Raw genomic sequence first — 24,499 nt, forward strand, 5'->3', positions numbered from 1 at the left:
GACACGTTATGATTTATCCTGCTTCTGCCTTTCCTGATTTTTCCTTGGAGGGCTCAGGCCCGAAACTTTCGCAACATATCTTTGTCTCCTTTAGATGCTGAAAAGACCGGCTGAGTTCCTCAAGCGTTTCGGTGTGTTTACTATTATCACAGCATCTGCAGCCTATTGCGTTGCACTCTGAAGAAAGATCATCAGCCTAAAATGTTAATTTTTTTTCCATCTTTCCACAGATACAAACTGACCTAATGAGTATTGCAGCAGCCATGGAATATTTTGTTATTGAATTGGTAAGCAATGGAATACTCTTCTTATTTTAATCTCGGTGCTGGCTTTTCATGGGTTAGGTATTAGATACCCTAAAAATAAATAGGGTAACTAACATCATATAAAGATCAACATCTTACAGTTGGCAAACCAGTGTATTTAAGAAACCATTACCAAGGCTACCACCTGAAGGTAGTAATTTTATTACTTATTCATGCATTGGATTTCATCTTTAGTGAAGTTTGGGGATATTTACAATTCCATTTGTTTATTCTTGTGATCACTGAAACACATACATAGTACAGTGAAATCTCGTTAGAATGTGATTCATTAATCCATGGAATTGCTTATAGCGAGAGTGTCTGTGGACCCCAAACTTTGCAAATAAGTTGATTAAAATTCAGAATCCCAATATTAAAAGAATGTGCTTGCCTTCTTTAATTGAAGTTGTTAGTTATAGATAGCGGATCCTTCGAAAACTGGTAATATTTGGGTTTGATTATCCATGAGCACTCTGACATATATGCATCTGTTCCGGTATGAAATCTTGGACCCAACTACCACGTTCTAACGAGGTTTTACTGTATTTTATTCACTATCTGGAATTTATGAAATGTTAACACAAAACAGTGAGAATAGTCATAAGAGGGCACATCAACAACATCCACCAATGGCTAAAGTATCATGTTGGACAAAGGTATGAGGTTTACTATGCTCCTTAAGCCAATGAAAAACATTACTTTCAGTTAAAAAAAACTTTGTTCAAACTGAGATACTTACAGGTGCAGTAAACCATGCAGAAAGAGAAGAACTGTAACTGAAGACAATGGTGACGATGCCAGAGCTGTAGTAACAACAGTGGTCCCAGGGAGAGCAGGGAGTGGAGTCAGGGATCCAACTGACCAGTCTGACTGCCGTCAGCACCATACAGGCTTTAAATGGCCTGTTAAAAGGAGCCAACAGTAGTTTTATTTAAAGTCCTGTGACTGCGGGGTCTGCGCCCAAGATAGTGGGATCCATAATCCACAGTAGCCACGAGGGGTTGCAGACTCCAAGGAAGTGGAAGACTGGCACAGGGCACCACAAAGTAGGGGAAAAACCCACCTGCCACTCCGGCATGAGGAGAAGCAGAGGAGATGAGCCACGAGACAGTGACAATGACAGCAGACCAGTGAAGGGTTCTGCGGCTGAAGGAACTGCACAGGCAACTCAAGGCGAGGAACCCACGCAGGCTGGGTGCTGCTGGAAACTGTGGTAAAGGATTTTGCACCAGGCTGTGGACTTCTGGAGACTGGCTTGAAACTGTCTGAAGGAGTACAAAGTATCAGAACTGGGATGCAAGAGGGTGCCAAGGGCGCTGAAGGGTTCCTAATGATATTGGAGGTTCGGATCTAGAGCTTGGCTTGCCAATGGTTTGGACTGGACTCTATGTAGCTGCAGGAGTACAGGAGACTAATCCATAGACTCTCGATCATTCTAGGACTGTAATTTCTATGACTGTAAGAGGTGCTTCAGGCAATTTCTCCTTTCAGCAAACAAAAGGCAATTTTGTGTAATATGACACATTTTATTACATGAAATAAATTGAATCTTGAATCTTGGTGGAAACTTGAGCAAACAATGAGAAGCTGAAAAGATCCAATGAAACAGTGACTGTTCATTTTCTTTCCTGACTCGCTGAGTCCCTCCAACTTTTCATTGTTTGCTGAACCAATCTTGTACCTTAAGCTTCAATGAAATTCTGCTTCACTGAAAAGCAGAATATTCTTGAAATTATTTTTTTACATTTATTTCCCCTCATGTCTGGGAATGCTGAATACATTGTATGTTCAAGGGAACATATTCTTAAATTTATGCCTAACTGGTGAAATTTTAGTAAGATGTACCTGAGAAATGAGTGCCAATGGACTAATCAGTTCTTTAAGCCAGCATATTAAAGAGACTACAGGCAACAGACCACTTCCTCTATTTGTTCTGTCTTGAAAGGTTAGTACAAGGCATTGGCATTTAGAATTTATATGACAAGAAATTTCTTCATATAAATGGTCATCAATCTTTGGAATTCTTAGCTTAGATGGCCCTTGGAGCTCAGTATTATATGTACAGCATTTTCAAAACAGAATTTAATGGATTTTAAATGCTGTAAGAATCAAAAGACATGTTGATCAAGCAATAGAAGAGACAATGACAGATTCATCTGTGATCTTATTGAATGACAGAAAGGCCTTGATCATCAGCTTCTCTTTCTTGAACCATTTTAGCACACATGCATTGTTATGGTTTAATTTCTTAATAATATGACATTTCTTCATAGCATACAAGATATTGCTATCCCACCATTCAATCACTGCACTCCTTTGAGAATAATTTCAAGCATCAACTTCGAGTTGTGCATAAACAAAACTGGTTAGAGGCATCTTTAAGAAGAAGCCAAGACTGCCTTGCTTGGCAGTACCATTTTATTAACATGTAAAAAAATTTTTTTAAGAAACAATCTCATTCCAGAATAGTTTATCTACCAAGTCGCTGCTAACAACTGCACTTCATGAATTGGTTCCACCACCTCCCACATCTTTGCACAAGGAACTTGACAAGCTCATAATTCCACATGGCTACTTTAATCAAATGTCTCATTTTTTTACTGTTACATCAACAACAAAAACATATTGTCATTGAAGCCTTTATTTTTTTTTTAATGAAAATCATTTTGTATGATTTAAAGAATAATGCAACGTGTGAATAAAACACCTATGCCGGCTGAAATCTCCACAGGAGCCAGATCCTTTTTATCAAGAGTTGAAAAATTGTTTTGCCTTTCCAATATCCCAGCCAGAAACCTCAACATCTGTAATGTTTACCATTGTGATTTAATTTGGTGTCAGAGTTCCACTTTTATACCCTTAACTATAGAGAACCCCCAAAGCCTTTAAATAAAGTCAATTGGTTTCTGACAGTTTAGAAATGCAAATCTAACCTTCACTTGAAGGTCTTCAAGGAGAGGTTCCCTGTTTATTTTTGCTTCTATTCTTGCAACCTTGGACATTTAATTTATTTAAAATAAACATACTCACATTATCCAATTCATTGAATCTTAAAACTGGTTGTGCTTGCTCTGCTTCTTCAGATAGTTCATGGACTTTAAAGAGGCCAACATAGTTTGCATGTTCTTCAATTTCTTCAGCTGCAAAAAGAGAATCTACTTTTTAATGCTTGTATAGTTTGCTCAAAATTTCACGTGGAATTTTCACGATTTTGTTTTGTTATTTCCATTGAAATTTAGCAAGAACCGACACAAAGGTCTGTAGAATTTTTAAAAGAATGACTTTAGCTTTACTTGAGCATCTCCACTCTGTTACAAACCGCACGTAATGAGCAGCAATAGGCAGTGACCCAGAGAGTGTTTAATTTTAAGATAATTTTATTTCTTACTCTTAAACTATAGTCTTAACTCTTAAATTATCCTTCACACTAAATCTATCCCTTGCTATTTGCAATGTGTATGTGATATACCCAAACCATTACAGTTCAAGCCAAAATCTAGAAAGTTACTTAAAAGTTCAGTCTTTAAAATTCAGTGTTGAAGCATAGTCCTTTGAAATTTGATGCCAAGAATTAATGAACTGATGGCTACTAGACTCACAAATTCTCCTTGCATTCCTATTTTATAGGATAATGTGAACTATTTTGTAACCCCGTAAGAATACACCTTTCTCACTGTAGTAACTAGTGCACCAATGTGGGGTGTATATATATATATATATATATATATATATGTATGCTAGTATGTTAGGTTTCCTGAGATGGTGGAAGACATCAGTAAGTAAAATATCTTCTGTTATTTGAATCTTGCCTCTCTAAATTATTTAAGAAGCCTCCCAAGTAACACAGAGACATAACAGTTGCCTTTGAAGAAATGTCCATCCACACAAGCTGTGGTCATAACACTCCTGGTCCTTTTGTAGGCGAGACTCGAATTGGGCAGCTTCCACGAAGCTTCCAAGATCCTGGCATTGGTCTCTCTAAGTGACCTTCACTGTTAGTCACAATCAAAATGAAGCACTTTGTTTCCCAAAAGACCCTCCTGGCACAGGTCAATCCACCGAAAAGGCCCAGTCATTCACAGAGCATGATTTGCTCTGAATTCCACAACATAGTTGACCACAAGAGCTGCTTCAAAGAGCTGTTTTCTCTTTAGCAGTCAGAATGGTTCTCCCTTGAAAAATCATGTATTGAATCTGGAACAGACTGTGACAAGCCTTCCCTCAGTTTTCCAATGTATCGAATTGACATTGGGGTGTGCCTCGTATTGTGATGCTACTTGTGTGAAATGTTAAATGTTAACCGTAAACATTCAGTTTGTCCTATCTATACTATTCCTTACAATGATAATCCCATTTTACTAAAATGGGAGCCTGTAATAAGTCTTTTATATTAAATTAGTGGTGCATGATAGACACGTGGGATGGATTGGATCTTCAGTGAGAGGGGATTGCTAGTCACAGCTGTTCATTTGCCTGCAATTACCTGCAGCAGCAACTTGGTCTCCAAAGATGATTCCTGATCAATCTCTTTGACATTTACAAACATCAAAAAGAATCGCCAAAAATTTTAAAAAAGGTAATCTTGTTATATAATGTGATAAAATATTAAGCATTTTAATCATTAAAATTTGTTAAAATAAAATTAAAATACTGAATCAAAACACATTAAGTCATCAGACAGTGCTTCAAACATTTCAGTACATTTAAATAAACAATACCAGAAATTGGTACGCCAACACGACATCACAGGAGTTCAGCATCAGATCTGTGCTCATAAGAGCACAAGGCCTCAGGATTTGCAAGGGTAGTGCTTACAAGTGATCCAGATCATCAATCATACTGCACAAAAGTTATGTACTCATTTTGAACACTTAACATGAGAAGTGTTGAATTATGAATTAATTACAATTGGGAGATTCTGTTCATTGATCTCATTTATTGGCCAAAGGGAGATTTTCAAAAGAAGCTAATGCTATTGCTCTTAGAATTAGTTTTTTTATTTTACTAAACAAGAAATTGACTAATGAAGTGCAAAATAATGTGGATATTTTTGAGGGATGTTGGATTGATACAGTGAATAAAAAAGTTTATCTTTCAAGATAACTCATTTTCATTTAATATAAGGTGACTATTTTTGAAATCAATTTTGGAGTAAAAATGTTCCTAGTATCCTTTTAAAAAAAATGTAACAGGTGAACAGACAATTCAGAACTACAAGTGCATGGCAGTCACACAAATGGTTGAGCTGCTGGTTCACAACTCTAGCAACCCATGTTCAATCCTGCCTTCTGGTGCTGTCTGTGTGGAACTTGTGCCTGAATGGGTTCTTCCCAGACCCTCTAGTTTCCTCCCACATGCCAAAGAAGTGCACATATTAATTACCCTCTAGGTTGGCGGTAGAATCTGTGTAGAGTAAGAGTGAAGTAGGATTAGTGCAAGTGAGTGTTTCATGGTGGGTGAAGAATATGTGTCTGTGCTGTATGATTCTGATTCTATATGCACGCTTACTGAAGCAGCTTACTCCAGGAAGCGCTATGATCAATAGACCTTTTCAAAAAGCTGTAGTCCTGCCATCTCCTGGAATGGTTTGCACTTGACAAGCAAAGTAACTAACTACAATAAAAAAAACAGTATCCAGCATCTATAGGGATTGGTAGTGTATTTGCTGGTTGCTTAAGATTATGTGTTGCATGATTGACAGACTAACAGTTAGAGGATGCCAATTTTAAACTTCCATATTTTTTACATATTTATTTTCTACATTTTTTTATGCCAGTTGTTTGAATTCAGGGTTTTTACTCTACATCTAAAACACAAAACGTCCCTATCTTGCTGACGAGCACATGAGTGAAAAAGTACAAACACCTTTAGACAGAAATGCCAAGTCTCCCCAATGAGTTCCTTCATCTCCAAAGTCATTCAGTCAATTTGATTCACGACATGAGGTACAAAAATAAAGCTCAGTTTACAGGATTCCGGATAAGGACTATGGCCATAGTCTGACTGTAGACTTGGGCTTCAGAATACACTGTTCCGGGATTTCATAATAGATTCACCAACTAGACGATGTGGAAGATTGCCCTTGTATGCTCAGTCCAAGCAGAAAATTACCCCACTATACTAAGATCAGTGATATTTATTGAAAGGATAACAAATACAGAAAAATGTAACATTTTTCTTGGCTACTGTCTTCAACAACATTTAATCTTTACTCCTAAACATTTTGTTCAGGGTCATCAAGATCCAGACCGATCAAGGTTGGTACAAACGGTAAAAGAAAAGCTGAAGTATCTTCAGTTGTGAACCAGAGTGATGATACTAACCTGTCAGTAAAAATTCTTCATCTCTTTGCTCAGTTTTCTCATTGCAAGGTGAGAACATACAAATGTATTGGTCATCCCTAGCTTCAACTGGAATTGATTGTTCCAGCGACCTAAAAGGCAAAATTGTATTGCATGATTTAAATTGAATAAAAACCCTAAATAAATTGCTCCAGAGACACAAAACTTTCTTAAAATCAGGCTTTACATCAAATAATTTTTCAGTAATTGCCTATTAAACTCTCATTTCAATATCATTAATAGGGTGCCACCCAATTTTTCACAAATTGATGACCACCCACAACATGGACAATTTCAGATAAACTTCCTCAACCCATGTAAAGTAATAACCCTAATTAACACAAGATACGTATCCCTTCAAAAAGGTGCAGGTTAACGGGATGTAATTTTGGTGACACAGACTCATAGGGCCAAATTGGCCTGTTACAGTGCTGCATGTCTAATTTAATTTTTAAAAACAGTTAAATTTAAAAAAAGATTCCCTCCTCTGCGGTCCAAAAATCTATATTAAACTCTATATTAAACTCTGGTAAGCAGCTGTCCAATTGTTCAGCATCTGGCTCAGTAAATGTTAATACCCACACTCCAATTCCCATGATCCCATTAATGCACTAGGGCATTGATTCCTCTATGGGGACCCCAATTCCAGCATTCCCTTTTATGACTAGAATCCCACTTAAAATTCAGGTCTATTTTCTTGATCCTTCTTTAAACTCTCACTCCTTTTTTTTTGAAAGATTGAGGGATGAGGGCCACAGGGGACTGCCACACAGGGAGATAAGACCTGGAGTAGATCAGCCATAATTGAACTGAATGGGAGACAGATTTGATGGGCCGAGTGGCCTACTACTTTTCCTATTTTTTTGGTGTTCATTTATTTACTCTGGGTTTGTTAAAAACAGAAAACATCAATGTAAATATGAAAGACTCACAGTAAAAATTAATTAATAAAAGAATTGTCAAATGATTTTTGTTCTACTAAAAGGCTTCATTTTCACTTAGGTTGACAACCAGCACTTTCAGTTATCAATGAGGAACATAAAGCAGCTCTCGATCACTTGACACCAGCTGCCTGGGAGGTCCAATATCCTTTCTACTTCCCATTGTAGTTCTGTCTGATAAATTTGTCAAATCAGTTTCTACCTAATCCCCTAAACTGGTAAGAAAGAAAGTGAAAATATTTTTTAAAATTAGGGTAACAAATTCAAGATACCTTTTGTGTTTATTGAGCAGTAACTTCTCCAAATAGGTTATATTATGATCTTTAAACTGAATTTCCTTTGTTTTTGAATTTTGCAAGCTGTCTTCGGTTTGTGATGTCCCTGTGGAAACTGTAAAGATGATCCAAAAAAAAGTCAGATTTTAGGAAATTCATTTGGATGCATAAGGAATCAGGAAAAGCAGGAATTTAAACCTAACCAGCAGGCTGGATGGGGAAATTCAACTGGTATCTGCAGTGCTAGTCCCATGCAAATACAGGTCAAGGTAAAATTGCAAATGCATCTCATTTCATCAGACTATCAGTGCCTAAACTCTTTTTATAGAATAATGCTTTTAATGTGTACAGTATTCTTGCAAACTAATCGTAGCAGGTTAAGTTTATAACTAGGTTTATTTTGAATTTGGATGTTTCTAAAAATGGTTATGCAGATAAGATTAATTGATTTTATTCACTATCTTATAGTGAATATGATATAAATCATATTCAAAGAGATGTGAATTGGCACAAACTGCTGGTTAATTCACAGCTACATGCTCCAAATAAACAGCATTTCTCAAGAGCCTTTATGTTTTATCACAAAGGAAATTTGATTGGACTCTAGCTCTTCCTCCTCTTCAGACCTTCGTTATTTGTCAATTTGCACTCAGAGTTGTTAGGAAAACGTCATATGGGTCTTGTCATACACCAAAGTCCCTGATGTCCTGTTGTCCTCATTGTATAGTATCATTTCCAATACATTTTTAACCAACTTTGCTTTGTAGTGTTCGATCAAACTTTGAAATAAACATTCAATGCAAAGAAATCCTTGCATCTTTCATGCGTTTCTGCATTATTCAATGAAGTTTAAGAATTACTGTTAGCATAAAATTAAAAAGGTAATACAGGTCTGTACCATTTTAATTTCTAGTAGTTTATGCAGTAAATCTAATTAAGAGGCCCAAAGTACAATATGCTCTTATTTTTATGCAACTCATTCAACCAAATCAATGAATATGACAACTGACAGTTTCCAAATACCACCTGCAGCTCAGTGAAGGACTGTGCTGTTTTAATTATGTAACATTTCCATAATCTCAGCTCCTGGGCATTTCAATGATTACATCAGTCATTTCAAGGACAAAAGCATACTGTAATATGGATTATTTCAATTAATTGGTAGGATGATTAATGTCAGATTCTCTATCAGACATTTTAAATAAACAAAGAACTACTGAGAGCTGACCGCAAAAGAAGCAAGGCTTCAATATTGCAACATTGCATTAAAACAGCATGGATTTTTCTGAGAGATGTTGGCAATTCCATGTGCAAATATTGGAACTTCCAGCAACTAATTAATCACCCCTATTTTCCTGCTGAATTTCCTGAAATTATCCAGAAATTACACTGAGGATTTGAATCTGTGAACAACTCGATTTTTTCAATAGCGAGAACAATGAAATATAATGTAATTTATTATTTGAGGTTGTTACTTTAAAAAAATCTATGATCATTATTTTCCATGATTTGTTTAAAACTGAAAAAGCCAAATTAGATCACTTTAGAAACGTGCCTTTAACATGATTAAAAACAAATGACTAAATGGTTTTATCCTAATCAGATAAATGTTTTGGTTTATACACAGTTCACTCAGGATACGACAGCTATCTTGAAATAAAATATAAGTAACCAGGGTTTATATAGAATTTTCTTAGTGGAAAATATTAGGACAGATATCTGATGGCAAAATGTTAAGATTCTCAGGAGTATCTTCAGGAAAAATGTTGAGATGGAGAGGCGCAATGTTTTATGGAGAGAATTCCAGAGGTTAGAATCCTAATAGCTGAAAAAGTGGATCCCAACAACAGTGCAATATAATTTGGAAAGATCAGGAAGTTAAAATTGGAAAAAAAAAATTACTTTGAAAGGTTTTGAGACTGGTGCAAATTATACAGAGATGGGGGACTAGGGATTTCAGAAATTTAAAAATTACGGTCAGTATTTTAAAATTGAATCAATCCTTCACTGTGAACCAATGAAGGTCAGCAAGAGCAGACAAAATAGCATGTACAAATTTTGAATGAATCAAATATTTAAAGCAATAAAAATGCCAACATTTGCTGGATTGCTGATTGTCAATGAAATATCAAAATCAAAATTTGTACAAGTTTGCAAAAAGAAACTATCCATTCAAATTAACAGCCTAAATCATACTGTACGCTGAAAATCAAAACTGTAGCCTTATGTGAAAACACAGCACTGTTTTATACGAACAAGTTAACACCTGAAATTATAATCAATTCTCATCTAGCTACTTCGTCTTTTCCAACTCAAAATTTTCCATGTTTTTAATTTCATGGAATGTCTGACATTTTTGACCATCTACTTAGAATTCTTTGTCTGCTTTCAGCATCATGGAGATGTACCTTCCTATTTTTCTCTTCCAAAGACCTCACACTTTCCCACATTATATTCCATCTTTCAGATCTTCCTTCTAGTCAATAATGCCACCTGACTTTGTATCATCTACACATTCTAATTCAAAATCTCATCCAAATCATTGAAATAGATTGTAAAATGGCTGTAATTCTCAAACTAACCTTGCAGCACACCACTGATCGCAGTATCCTAACCCAAAAATAACCTATTTATTTCTACTCTCTGTTTTCTGTCCATGAATGAATTCTCAATCCATGCTAGTAGATTATTCACAATTCAGTTTTGTGGCACTGAATCAAAGTCTTTCTGAAAGTCTAAATTCTTCATTTATGTTGATTCACCTTCACCAACTCTGCAAATTACAACCAAAAGGAATGTCAAAAGGTTAATCAACTTTCATAAATCCATATTGACTCTGCCTAATCTTATCATTGTTTTCAAAGTATTCTGGTTTGATGAAATGAAGTTAGCTTAAATTACCTACGGCATCTACTGCCACTCCACCACTGGGTGTTTCTATCTTTCTGCTGCATAACTGGACACTTATGTCAATAGTAGCGAAGCTATTGGAATAAAAAAAATAGGTCTCACATTTATCATCATTTGGAAAGGCAGGAACTGATTAGAGGCAGTCAGTATGGTTTTGTGTATGGAAAATCTTGCCTCAAAAATCTGATCACATTTTTTTGTGGAGGTTAGCACAACACTTTACAGCGCCAGCGTCCAGGGTTCGAATCCTGTTCTGTCTGCAAGAAGTTTATACGCTCTCCCTGTGGCTGCGTGAGTTTCCTCCAGGAGCTCCAGTTTTCTCCCATCATTCAAAATGTACAATTGAGTGTAATTGGACAGCATGGGCTTATGGGCCGGAGGACCTGTTACTGTGCTATATGTCAGTATGTCTAAATTGAATTTAAAATTGATAAAGGTCAGATCATTTACATGGTATATTCAGATATATGTGGCATACGTGGACCTCAGTGAGGCTTTTGACAAGGTCCAGCCAAGTTAGTATACATGAAGCTCAAATTGGCTCTGTGATTGGAGGAAAATGCTATTTTTCTGACTGGATCTCTAGCCAGTGGTGTTTAACATATGCAGTACAACTTTGATTATTCAAAATCCTCATTTACCTGAAATTATTTTGGACCCAGAATTGATGTCTGCTCAGCTCTTCATTTATCTGAAAATTTTTGAAGCCCAGTGACTTATCTTAGTTCTCCAAAAAAATCATTTATCTGAAATAGGCTCTGAGCTGGCCATTTTGGATAATCAGGGTTGTACTCATGGCTCGGATAAGAATATCTATGTTCTTATAAATAAGTTTGCTGATGACAAGATAATTGATGGAGTTGAAGGTATTGAGGATGGTTGCCCAAGGGCACAGCATGACAGAAATCAGCTGGAAAGATGGACAAAGTACTGGTAGATGGAATTTAATCTAGACAAGTGTAAACTAATGTATTTTTGGATATCTAGCACTGGCCAGGTGGAGAGTAAATGGCAGGAACAATTGAAGAGTTAATTTATAGAGGGACTCAAGGATGCAAGTTCATAGCTCCCTGAAAATGGCAACATGGGTGAAAAGGGTGGTGAACAAGGCATTTAGCTTGTCTTCAGTACCATAGTGCTACTAGTTGCACCACACTTGGAACATTGTGTGCAGTTCTAGTTAAATGTACAAAAAGGATGTGGAAGGACAAGAAAGATTACAGAAGAAATTCACGAGGATGTTGCCTGGAATGGAAAGCATTAGTTACATGGAGTAATTGGATAGGCCTGGACTGTTTTAACTGGAATACAAGAGGCTGACACGTGACCTTATAGAGGTTTATAAAATTAGGATGGACAAAGGTAGAGTAGATAGCACTGTATTTTCTCAGGTAAGGAGACTCTAGCCAGGGACATAGGTTTACCATCTGCCATAGATGGTAAAGGTTGGTAAATTCACAGTGTTTAAAAAAATATGAACACATATATGGATAGGAAAGGAATATGGGCCAAAATTCAGGAAAATGGGATTAGTGTAGCCAAGCATCTCAGTCAGTGTAAATGTCTGGCCAAGCGGCCCAATTTTGTGCAGTTCAACTCCTCATGGAGTCCAACAACATAGCTTTATCTTCTGAATGCTTGGCAACCTTCAGGCTTTAGAATCTTCCCACTAAGCCTTGGATAGGTTAAACCAAGCACAAGCACAACAACCTTTTTCAAAAGAAATTGGCTTCCAGGAGAAGGTAATTTTCATTCATTAATTTTTAAAGTGATAACATAATTTCTTGCATATGCCTGTGTTTCCTAAGATTTTTAAAATGGAAAACAAATGTTCTATTAAAAGAACTTACAAACAAATAATGCTGAATGTTAAATAAACTCAAGGATCTCACATTCAATGGCTTTAATCACAGGAGCAGGAAAATAAATTCTGTGAATTCACCTTACTGCCAGTATGAGAGAGAGCATGTGACATGGTCAGCCACACTGAATTCCCGTCACTCAGCTGTCGGACAAGTAGTCTGTCAGTGAAATGAAACAAGAAAATCTATAGACACAGCGATTTTAGAAATACAGAAAAATGATGGAGGCACTCAGCAAGTCACACAGCATCAACAGGAAGGAGGTAAAGATGTATATTTTTAATTTTAAATTTAGACATACAGCATGGTAAAAGGTCCCTTTCAGTGCTGTCCAATTATACTCAATTTTGAATGTGGGAAGAAACTGAAAAACCCAGAGGAAACCCATGCAGACTTGGGGAGAATGTACAAATTCCTTACAGACAGAACAGGATTCGAATCCTGGTCCCGTTGGAACAGCGGTGCACTAACTGTGCCGGTCATATAGAGACTGTCAGTAATAAAGATGTCAGCAGAAGGTCAGACCCATTGTTTTAGCACTTGTACTGTATATTCCAAACTCTGTGAATGGGATCATTTGCACTGGGAAGATTATAGCACCCAAGACAAAGAGTGCCCACTAACCTAGGCTGATTTTCAGGTCTGAGGTCACATCTGTGCCAGAGACAGTGTCCAAACTTTTGACAGACAGATATGTAATGCAAGGCTTTTAAATGGATTCTGTGGTGACAGATGAGGATGAAGCTGTCAAAGCCTACATCAGTAATGGAGTATACATGAAAGGAACTTCTGAACGACTATGCATGACCTGTTGAATATTGCAGCCCAAATATTGTTGTCTCCTTCAAAGTACACTATTTTGTTCCTAGTGTAATCTTCTGAAAGCTAACTAGAATTTATCATTCTTGAAGCAAGAAAAGTTCTGAAAATATTACATTTTGCTGCAGGAGTTGAAATCATGTAATAAGACGATATTACTTTTTGATCACCTTTTTGGCCCTAATAATTTAAACTAATTTCACAGAATTATCATACCCTCACATTTATTTCAACATTATCTACTCAGTAAAGAAGTTTTTTTCTAAATTTAATTTCACCTGTTTTCTTGGGAATGTCCTAATTTCTACCTTGTGCTCACCAATATTTTCATTAAAAGTTGTGCTTTTTATACTCATCAGGTCATACTGCATGGAAATGGGCCCTTCATCCCAACCTGCTCATGACAACCAAAATGTCTCAACCATATTTGTTCTATCTGGCTGTCTGTGTTGGCCCATATCCCTCTAGACTAAACCTATCCTATCCAAGTACATGCAGAGGTTCTGTCCAAATTTTCCTTAACCTATCTTAACTACCTTCTCTGGCAGCCTGTTCCATATTCTCGTGACTCTTTGTGTAAAAAAAATTCACTCCTCAGGTTCTTCTTAAATCTATTCCCCCCCCCCCCCCTCCCACCCCACCTTAAATCTATGTTCTATGGTTACTGATTCCCCTACTCTGGGCAAAAGATGCTACGTGCTAACCTAATCTATTTCTCTCATTATTTTGTATACTTCTATGAGATTATCCTTCATTCTCCTGTGCTTCAAGGAATAAAACATTAGTCAGCTTAACCTCTCCCAAAAGCTCAGGCTGAGTCCTAACAACTTTCTTGTAATTCTTCTCGCCATCCTCTCCAGCTTAACCACATCTTTCCTGCATCTCCATGACTAAACTAACTAAATACACCAAATGGAGCCTCACCAAATGCAACATGACCTCCAACTTCTATCCTCAATGCACTGACTGATGAGGATCAACATGCCAAAAGCTTTTTTGACCACTCTCCCTACCTGCCATGTCACTTTCAAAGTACTATATATATATATATATGTACTTTGAGATCCCTCTGCTTCACAACACTCTTCAATGTGTAGGTCCTACCCATGTTAGACCTCCCAAAATGCAACACCTCATATTTCTCTGTATTTTATTCCATCAACTATTCCTTTGCCCACTGGCCCAACCAATCAGATACTTGAATCGAGTCACAACATCCCCCGTTCTGGCACCTCACCTATTATTGATGACTTATAAATCTCAGCCAGGCCACCTGCAATTTCTTCTCTAGTGTTCTTGGATATATCTGATCAGGCCCGAGAGATTTATCTACTTTCATAAGCATTAAGACCTTGAGCACCTCCTGACTGCAATGCTGACTGTTCTCAAGATACTTCTTGGTAGTGCCTTTTTATGGCTGATCTGTTGCCAAACACCAAGAATACACGGATAAAGGTAAGAATCAATGTCATAGAGATCAGCAAATTATGGTAACCGGTTTTCTCTGAAACACCACTGCAAGACCCGAGCGAAAACCCCAAAATCTGAGTTAATGCTGAGCAAATCGTGCCTCATTGGTGCTGGATCATACCCATAGATTTATTTAATTTAGACTGCAAAGTTTTTCTGTGTAGAGTTTAACTCTGGTGCAAGGTCCAAAGACACACTCAACACAACACCCCTCACCCCCCACCCAACCAGGAAAATAGTCAAAAGAATGACTATCCTTTGCAGATGCACTCCATATTTGGCGTGGTGTTGGGAAGAAATGTAATGCATCACATTTTCAACAATATTCATTCAAGGTCTCCTGCATTTTCAACACTATTCATTCCAGGTCTCCTGCATTTTCAACACTCTTCATTCCAGGTCTCCTGCATTTTCAACGCTATTCATTCCAGGTCTCCTGCATTTTCAACGCTATTCATTCCAGGTCTCCTGCATTTTCAACGCTATTCATTCCAGGTCTCCTGCATTTTCAACACTCTTCATTCCAGGTCTCCTGCATTTTCAACACTATTCATTCCAGGTCTCCTGCATTTTCAACGCTATTCATTCCAGGTCTCCTGCATTTTCAACGCTATTCATTCCTGGTCTCCTGCATTTTTAACACTCTTCATTCCTGGTCTCCTGCATTTTCAACACTCTTCATTCCTGGTCTCCTGCATTTTCAACACTCTTCATTCCAGGTCTCCTGCATTTTCAACACTCTTCATTCCAGGTCTCCTGCATTTTCAACACTCTTCATTCCAGGTCTCCTGCATTTTCAACACTCTTCATTCCAGGTCTCCTGCATTTTCAACACTCTTCATTCCAGGTCTCCTGCATTTTCAACACTCTTCATTCCAGGTCTCCTGCATTTTCAACACTCTTCATTCCAGGTCTCCTGCATTTTCGACACTCTTCATTCCAGGTCTCCTGCATTTTCAACACTCTTCATTCCAGATCTCCTGCATTTTCAACACTCTTCATTCCAGGTCTCCTGCATTTTCAACACTATTCATTCCAAGTCTCCTGCATTTTCAACACTATTCATTCCAGGTCTATTTTTAAACTGAAAAGACAGGATTAATGAGTAGGAGCAGAGCAATAAAATTGATTTTGCATGATAGAAAATAAATGTGAAAAAGATACTGAGAAACCAGAGAGATCATGGAAGGTCAGCTGTAGCTATGATGTCCACTAGCAATTTATACCGCATGACTTAGACCTTTTCAGAATTGTTTAATCCAGTTTTAATTCTATTTTATATCTGTTTTCATTTCTATGTTTTGGATAAGCATAAATTATTTTTATTATATCAAAAAGATCTTTTAAATAAATAAATTATTTTGTACAAATTAAATTACAAAAATTTTGTTTCTTTTTCAATTAAACTATTTTCAGGCTTTGATAAAAGAAGTGCCAAGATTGATTTCTACCTGAAAATGATTTGGGTGACAATTGAGCTACACGAGGTTTTCTTTTTCTCCACTCCTTCAGCGCATCTTGGAATCCCTTTGCTGACTGCTCCTCGTCAAAATTACCTTTTAATAATGATCCACGATGCAGATCATTTGTGCTGTTGCTTTGCACGCTTGTAGCTGATTTACTATCCTCTGGATCAAGGATAAGAACCTTTAGCAGAGAGTAAATTATAAAATCAGAAAAGTATAAATAAATAGAAAGCAACTGATTTTGTTCTAAAATTTATGCCATTCCACATCCTCAAACAGGAAAATTCTATAAATTCTGGTCAGTTTTTAATTCTTTAACAGACCAAACACAGAAGCAGTAAACATTCACAATTTCAAAAAACTTGGGTCAAAAATTAAATTGTGCTAACAAACACAGATAGTAAGACATTCAGTACAGAGGGTAAAAGCTGTTGGACAAAGACAATCAAGGGAAAAGCACAGCTAAAACAGATATTTTAGTAGTTATTTTTCAGAAGCATTGCTGGCATTTATAGCCCTTCCCTAAGTGTCCTTGATAAGAAAGGGGTGATTCCCTAAGTGTCCTTGATAAGAAAGGGGTGAGCTGCCACTTTGAACAGCGATAGACCTTCTGGTGAAGATAGTCCCAAATTGCTATTGGATAGGGAGTTCTTGGATTTACATCCAGTGACAATGAAGGAATAGCTTTTTTATTTCCCAACTCAACCTTGAGGGAAGCCTGAGGTTGTGGAATTCCCGTGAACCTGCTGAGACAGGAGTGGGAGGTGCCTTGGGTGGAGCCTGACCAAAAAAATTACAGTGCATGGGATTCTGCATTCCTCCACGAACTGGGATCGATCTTCCAGCTTGATAGCAGTGATAAAGTGAGAAATGGGATGGCCATAGGTTACAGTTCCAGGCAGTGGCAGGAAGCCCCAGTCTGAGTCTCTTGTGCAGATGTTTAAAGTTAAGTGACAGATGTCATATTTGCTAGCAGCAATATCTCACATGCAAAAGATGCACCATGCCTCATGGATCGCAAGCTTTGAGCTGTCTGGAGTCTATCCCTGAAATACAATTATTATGCCACACAGGAGGGAGGGTCCCCTTGTTTCAAATGTGAGCATCCCCCAACAAATTTATTTGCATATTGGATATATTCCAAAGTAATTTATTTGCATATTGGATATATTCCAAAGTAGATTATGTGGAAAATCAGTGCATTAACTTCAGTGCTTACAGTACATGCTACATTTGTTAAAGGTGTTTATTACTGAAACTAGTTAATTGCTTAAAATTCCCTCCAAATCAATCCTTATTTGATCACTCTGCTCTGGAGGACTTCTTTGTTGACTGTTCTTTTCAAATACTAGATTATGAGGCAAGAAATGCATGCAGTTACCTTACTGCTCCACCATGATGGCATTCCAAAACTACCCAGGAGGTGGAATTTTAGAATGCTTCCAGGATGCTCAACTGCAAAATGCATTGTGGCACGGCTGTAACATCTGTCAATTTATACATGGAACAGAGTGTTCTGGTGAATTAGCCTTAAACCAAAGCTACACAAAAATGCCCCTGGGAATCAATAATATTCAAATCCCTCTTGATCACAAAATTATTAAGCCAAATGATTTATGGAAATGAAACTCAATTAATTAAATCAATGTGGTCTGCATAACTTTTATTAAGTGTATATTACCGCAGAAGTTCCATTCCTGCTTAAACTTCTGGGTCTTTTTGCATGTGAGATATTGCTGCTAGCAAATATGACATCTGTCACTTAACTTGAAACATCTGTACAAGAGACTCAGACTGGGGCTTCCTGCCACTGCCTGGAAAGGTCCTGTGCCAGAACACCATTAGCATCACAGTGCTCTCGCATTACTAGAGTCTGTCTGAGAATCTCCTAGTTTGTACTAATGCTCAAGTTGCCTCCTTCAATGCAAGTTTCAAACAATGAACACAATGTTCAATATTATTCCAAAAACATCCACCTTAAATAATTTGTCCTGAATCTGCTTAGAATAGATCAAAACGCCACATTTGATAAAAATCCAAAGTAGGCCAAATGAGAAGTTAGAACTGTCCTGTAATAAACTGTACTTTTGGGCAGACTCAGGATAATAAAAGAGAAACAATGGTCCAATTTTATGATCGATGTACATTATGTTAGCACTGGGAAAGCATCAGAAAGGGATAGATGGAGAGTACAATGATAAATCATTCCAAGATTATTCTAAGGGAGAATGCAGTATTGCAGCTAGTGGAGCTACTGTTTCATAACTCCAGTAACTCATGCTCAATCTTGATCTCTGGAACTGTATGGTGCTTGGTTGGAAACTTTTTCCCTGTACAGATTTTTTTTCCAGGGGGTTCTAGTTTCCTCCTATATCCCAAGGGTGTGCAAGGCTAGCCACTGTAAATGTCCATAGTGTGAAGATGAGTGATAGATTATGGGTGGAATAGAAAAGAACATGGGAAGAATTACAAAAATTAGGATGGTTAACATGAATTCAGTGGGTCAAATAGCCTGCTGTCACTCTAAACAAATTCTTACAGCTGTAGGTTTAGTACTATTAATGTAATCACTGAAAAAGTAACAGTGAGCATACTCTTTCCTAAGCCTTTACCTTCTCCTGCTTTCCTGATGCCACTACAAATAGTATAGAAATTCTTAAAATAATGCAAGTTAAGCATGATGCAATTTTATTGAATGGGGAAAAGGAAATGGTGAGAAACAAACAGGGAAGTCTAAAGTTGGGAGTGATCTTGTTGAAGAACTTTTTTTTTTAAAGTCAGCATTTTAAAGCACACAGGGTCAAGGAAGAAGCTGGGAAAAGGCTGGTTAAGGAGGATAAAACGAGATTTTAGTGAAGAATGGTCTTGGCTAAATTCACACAATCAATAATTAATCTCAGTTTTTGCTGTGTGGCACTACAATACACTAAAAATTGTCAGCCATTATCATCTACCTCGAATCTCTACTTTGGAATTCATTCAATACTTTCCTCTCTGTTTCTTCCTTCTCTTCCTTGTTTACCTCCTTGACCAGTTTTCTCACTTGTACAAACATCCACATAGTGCAAAGTTAAATTTTGTTTCAAGGTGGTCTTATAAAACACGGTTACCATATTAAGCATATTATGCAAGTGCTGGTTATTTTAAAGCTGAAAGGTTATATATCACAGAAGTAAGTTTCTCAGCCCACCAGCACTTAGTTCATCACCTACCAGGCCTTGGCTATTCCAGTGGTCACCTAGATAATTCTGAAATGTTGTGAGAGTGCCTGACTCCAAGGTTGTTTTTATTTTATACAAAGATAAATATCAGCACATCAGCATTTTACAAAGAGAAGCAAAGGTAACATTTCAGGTTGATAGTATTTAATCTGAATTAGGTACACTTTCAACTACAAAGGGAAGGTGATAGGGTGGAGATCAAGAGGGAGAGAATGAATGCAAAGGTGATCATTTTGCCTAGTTGGTTTGCAGTCTGGAATTCCCAGTTGCCAGCCAATTTAATTTCTCTCACCTTTCGCACACAGACATTCATGCTCCATTCCTAGAGCTTGAAAAACAGCACAACACATTACATTGCCTGGGTAAGCCTACGACCCCATGGCATGAACACTGAATTTCCTAATTTCAGGTACCCACACCCTGATGCAGTTCCATTGTTTCCATTTGTTTTTTACCTATTCCCATTTCCTAGTCCACTCCAGTACTTAGTTTTCATTCACCCGTTCTCCTTTACCTGTACGCCCCACTCTACCTCACCAATCAGTCCAGTATCTTACCATATCTCCCACTTCCCTCAGACACTTTCCTCACCCCTTTTAATGCTTGCTATCCCACCCCCCAACTTTAATCTAAATAAGGGGTCTCATCCTGAAATGCTTACTATCCATTTCTCTCCATCAATGCTGCTTGATCTGCTGACTCTCTCCAGCTTCTGTGTTTGCTCTAAATTTTACAGTTGTGCTTCGTACAAAGCCAACTGAAATGATTCCACATTTAGTTCAGCTGAACTCAGGTGCTTAGAATTTTGATGAAAACGTTTCTAAAGTAGTACATTGGACTCATATATTGAAAGACAAATTGGCCCATATTTTTTTCTAATGTTAGTCCATTTGTGATAGATGTAAATCAGAAGTGACTTCGCTAACTCATGTTTTGGTCATGCCGTCTGTTGGAGAGGTATTCATATATATATAACCATTCACAGAGGGGAAACAGGCCATGTCGGCCTTTCGTGTCCGCACCGGTTCACTAGAACAACTCCACTAGCTCAAACCTCCCGCTCTCCGCCAATAACCCTCCAACCCCCTCACCTTCACATCCAACCTTCTCTTAAATGACAGAAGGGACCCTGCCGCAACTATCTCATTTGGAAGATCATTCCATTCTGTCACCACTTGCTGAGTGAAAAAGCCACCTCTAATATTTCTCCTAAAGTGTTGCCCCCTTACCTTTAACTCATGGACTCTTGTTCCAACCTCCCCTTCCCTCAGGGGAAAGAGTCTGTTTGGATAGATATTTTTAAGACTTTGTCAGCTATACTGGATATTAGTTTGCAACCTAACCCATTGACTGCTCTTTTTGGAATTATAGATCCAGCAGTTAGACGAGTTCCCACTTTCACATATCGGTTGAAGTCTTTTCTATATTGTTGGCTAGAAGAGCTAGTTTATTTAAATGGAAAGATTCTAATCCACCTACTTTGACTCAATGTTTCTCTCAAATTATGTCATGTTTAAGTTTAGAGAAAGTTAGGAGTCATACATTTGATACTTCTGTTAAATTTGAAGAGACTTGGTGACCTTTTATAAATTATTTCCACAGTATAATTAGTATAATTATTTTCCCTTCCAGACAATATTTAATTTCATTTCTTTTCTCTTTATTGGTGAAGACCAGACGATAATTTTTTATTAATAAATTCTCAGGATAGGCTGCTCAGTCTTTTTTTTTGTTTTTCTTTGATTTTTTTATATTAGGTGGGGTTTTAAATAAAATGTTTCTTTTTGAAGATTTCAATTTGAGGAGATGAGAACATATTCATCAATTGTGGTGTAATGCAATATATTATATCATATGATATCATATAGTGATTTTTTTTCCCCTTCTTGAAGATGTACTCCTATTCTCCTCATGTATTGTTTAATTATAATATAATTAATAAAAAGATTGAAAAAGAAATAGTGTGAAGATCAAATGATGGTAAATGAGACAAGTATAAATGGGCACTTGATGGTCAACGTGGACTAAAAAGTTGGCCTCTGTCCTGCATGATTCAGTGACTCAATGATCAGAAGTCCCCTTTTAAATAACAATGTGCTAATTAGATTATGCGAAATTAAATCAAATGAAATTGTTGAACAAAAATCTTTTAAAGGTCTGATTGTTTTCTTATGCTTGTACTACTTCCCATGTACTTCCATGTAAAATTATACATTCACCATTCTTTCACTTTACCTTGGAAAAAAACCAGGAACATGTATCCAAAAAGTTACACAAGCCAATTCACCACATTACTTCCATTAAGTTTTTCCCACCAACCAACACAACTATCAATAGATAGGTCATGTAATGATTCTTGAAACGTACATGGTTTTCTAGTTTTATTGGTCGACACCTTATCGGAAATATCAACTGTACCAGTTTTAATTTTATTATATAAATCTGGCCTCCAGTTAGTAAGCATGAAAATATGTACCATTTAGATTTATGATCATTTCTCCACAAACAATCTTCTTAATTCAACCAATAACTCACCTCAGCCTTTTGATGCACATTTATCTTGGATGTAAGTTTTCTTCCTGAAAATGATTTCCTCAAAAACTGCTTTGAATTCACAAGAGAGTCATCAGATTCAATTTGTTTTTCAAATTGGCTGACTAAATGCAATGAATTGTTTGATGTAGGTTTCTCAGTCTGTCAAGAACATAAAAATGAATGACATAATTAAATGGAACAATTTTTTTTAAAGAAGTCAGCTTAATGCACACTTTGTTAAATTTTCATTCCAGCATAGTCAAAACATTTATTATTCAATCCATCATCATCAATATTTCAATAGTTCTCCAAAGGACATTTACAAACATGATAGAACAGAATGGCCTAAAGAACACAACTAAAAATCTGCATACGTTGATAACTTGAAACAGTGCATGATAAATATTGCATCATTCTAGGTACCTTCAGCAAGATTAACAAAACATCATTCTCTCGGCATGGAATAAATTCCCTGGAGATTGGAGACAACAGCACAACAACACTTTTATTTCAGTATCATACGAATTAAAATTGACAAATTGAAATAGAATAAATTTGCAACCACAGTACAACTTCGATTATCCAAAATCGGATTCTCCAAAATCATCATTTATCCGATTTAAAAAGAAAATTCGGATAAATGAGGATATCCGAAACAAATCAGAGATGCTCATTTATTCAAGTATTTTTCACAGCTGAACTGACCAGGGACATCGAGCTGCCGGCAGCAGCGCGGGCCTCGGGGTCCCAACAGCAGCGGGGATCTCAAGCTCACAGTATGAGCGGAGCCTCTGTTGGGAGGGGTCGGTGATCAGCAGTGGCTAGCATTTATTTTAACCCATAAAGTGTCTTCCCTTGTTGTTTGTGGTTGTTTAAACACTGTGTCAAATGATTTGCTGTTGCTGCTCGGCATTTTTTTAAAAATGACGAGTTCTCTGAAAAAGGCATGTATCCAACGTAGACTCGGTCCTGACCATTTCAGATAATCTGAGTTGTACTGTATTTTCATGTCAAAATATGTGATTTGTGAAATTCAACCATGCACTTCCTATCATGAGCCACTTGTAATGCCAACATAAATTTCAACATTTATTATTCACAGTACAAAATCAATCCTCATACAATCTCAAAATTATGGACCACACAATTTTGAGACTGCACTTCCAAGAAAATGTGACCTTAGAAATGGCACATTAGACTGGGAGGAATGAAAGCAAATACAAAATTTACACAAACCTTTGAGTTACCAGCACCATACTAAACAAACCCACCAGTGAAACATGATGTGATTGTAACAAAAACTAAGTAGGTCTCACAGAGTCCATAAGGCCTGAGCCATTCTTCAAAGTATAAGAGAAAGCAGGTGCGCCTTAATAAAATAAATGGGAGGGGGAGGAGCACAGACCAACAGACAAAAGGTAATAATTGGATATGAAGAGGCCAAGAAAAAGGAAAGGTGAGAATTGATGGGAGAGGGGTGGGGTTGGCTTGTGAATGCAGAGTTGGGGTAAAGGAATATAGAGGGAAGAGAGAGAGAAAAGGAAAGAGGGAAAGATGGGAGGGAGGGGGGGGAACTAATGGAAACCGGAGAAGCAACATTGATGCCATGTGGTTGGAGGGTGTCCACAGGGAATACCAATTTGCAGGTGGTCTCAGTCTAGCAATAAATGAGACAATGGACTGTCAGACTGAGACAGCACGCAAGAGTAAGAAAATTCTGTATATTCTGATTCTAGACTGGAGCCAGTTATTAGGGGAGCTATATTTCTATATTTTATTTTCCAAATGATAATACTGGCTGAAATATTTTTTCAGCCAGTAAGGGATTTTGGTCATTTTTGAAATAACATGGAAAGATGCTGTCTTGGTGATTTTTTTTCTTTGTTTGCAGTGCTCAGAAATTGTGAAGTCATCAAGCAAGCAGAGCAGCTAATGAGGTTGAATATTTTCAGAGACAGAAATCCAAGGAGCAAACAGCTTGAATTATAATTAACTTCTCAAGCATTGAACAGATATCAAACAGCAGAAATATAATAAATTGTTAAATAATGTTAAAGATTGTGAAATTTTCTCTCATCTTCAATGAAGTAAATGACATTCCAAATATTAGAAATTATTTTTTATACACGGGAGCAGTTATTATGACATTAGTTACCATGTAATCAACAACAATCCACAGCTTTCTTTCCCACTTTCTCTCTGTGCTCTGTCAGAAGTTCCTAGCAATTCATCCAAGCCGTTTTAAGAAGCATCACTGAGAATTTAGTTGGGCTTCCACTCACAACAAAAATATTAACCACAAACTATCAGCTGCAAGAGAAAGTGAAAGCAATATTTCCAGTGACAAGTAATAT

At 37.1% G+C, this 24,499-nt stretch overlaps 1 protein-coding gene across 11 annotated transcripts in view; it reads right to left on the minus strand.

Moving 5' to 3' along the window:
* zbbx (zinc finger, B-box domain containing) overlaps window positions 1-24,499 on the minus strand; it is an 80,114-nt gene that overhangs the window by 34,527 nt on the left and 21,088 nt on the right. For all 11 annotated transcript variants that reach the window (XR_011344179.1, XR_011344182.1, XR_011344183.1 and 8 more), the window contains 5 exons: window positions 22,146-22,304; window positions 16,375-16,570; window positions 7,860-7,977; window positions 6,629-6,738; window positions 3,336-3,445 (listed from right to left, as the gene is read on the minus strand). Coding sequence is in view for 2 of the 11 variants with exons in the window: in XM_069896854.1 (XP_069752955.1) it covers window positions 3,336-3,445; window positions 6,629-6,738; window positions 7,860-7,977; window positions 16,375-16,570; window positions 22,146-22,304 (693 nt within the window). In the remaining 9 variants the exon portion in view is untranslated. The remainder of the gene's footprint in view (window positions 1-3,335; window positions 3,446-6,628; window positions 6,739-7,859; window positions 7,978-16,374; window positions 16,571-22,145; window positions 22,305-24,499) is intronic.

The sequence above is a fragment of the Narcine bancroftii genome, chromosome 9 (assembly GCF_036971445.1).
Source record: "Narcine bancroftii isolate sNarBan1 chromosome 9, sNarBan1.hap1, whole genome shotgun sequence".
Classification (NCBI taxonomy): Eukaryota; Metazoa; Chordata; class Chondrichthyes; order Torpediniformes; family Narcinidae; genus Narcine; species Narcine bancroftii.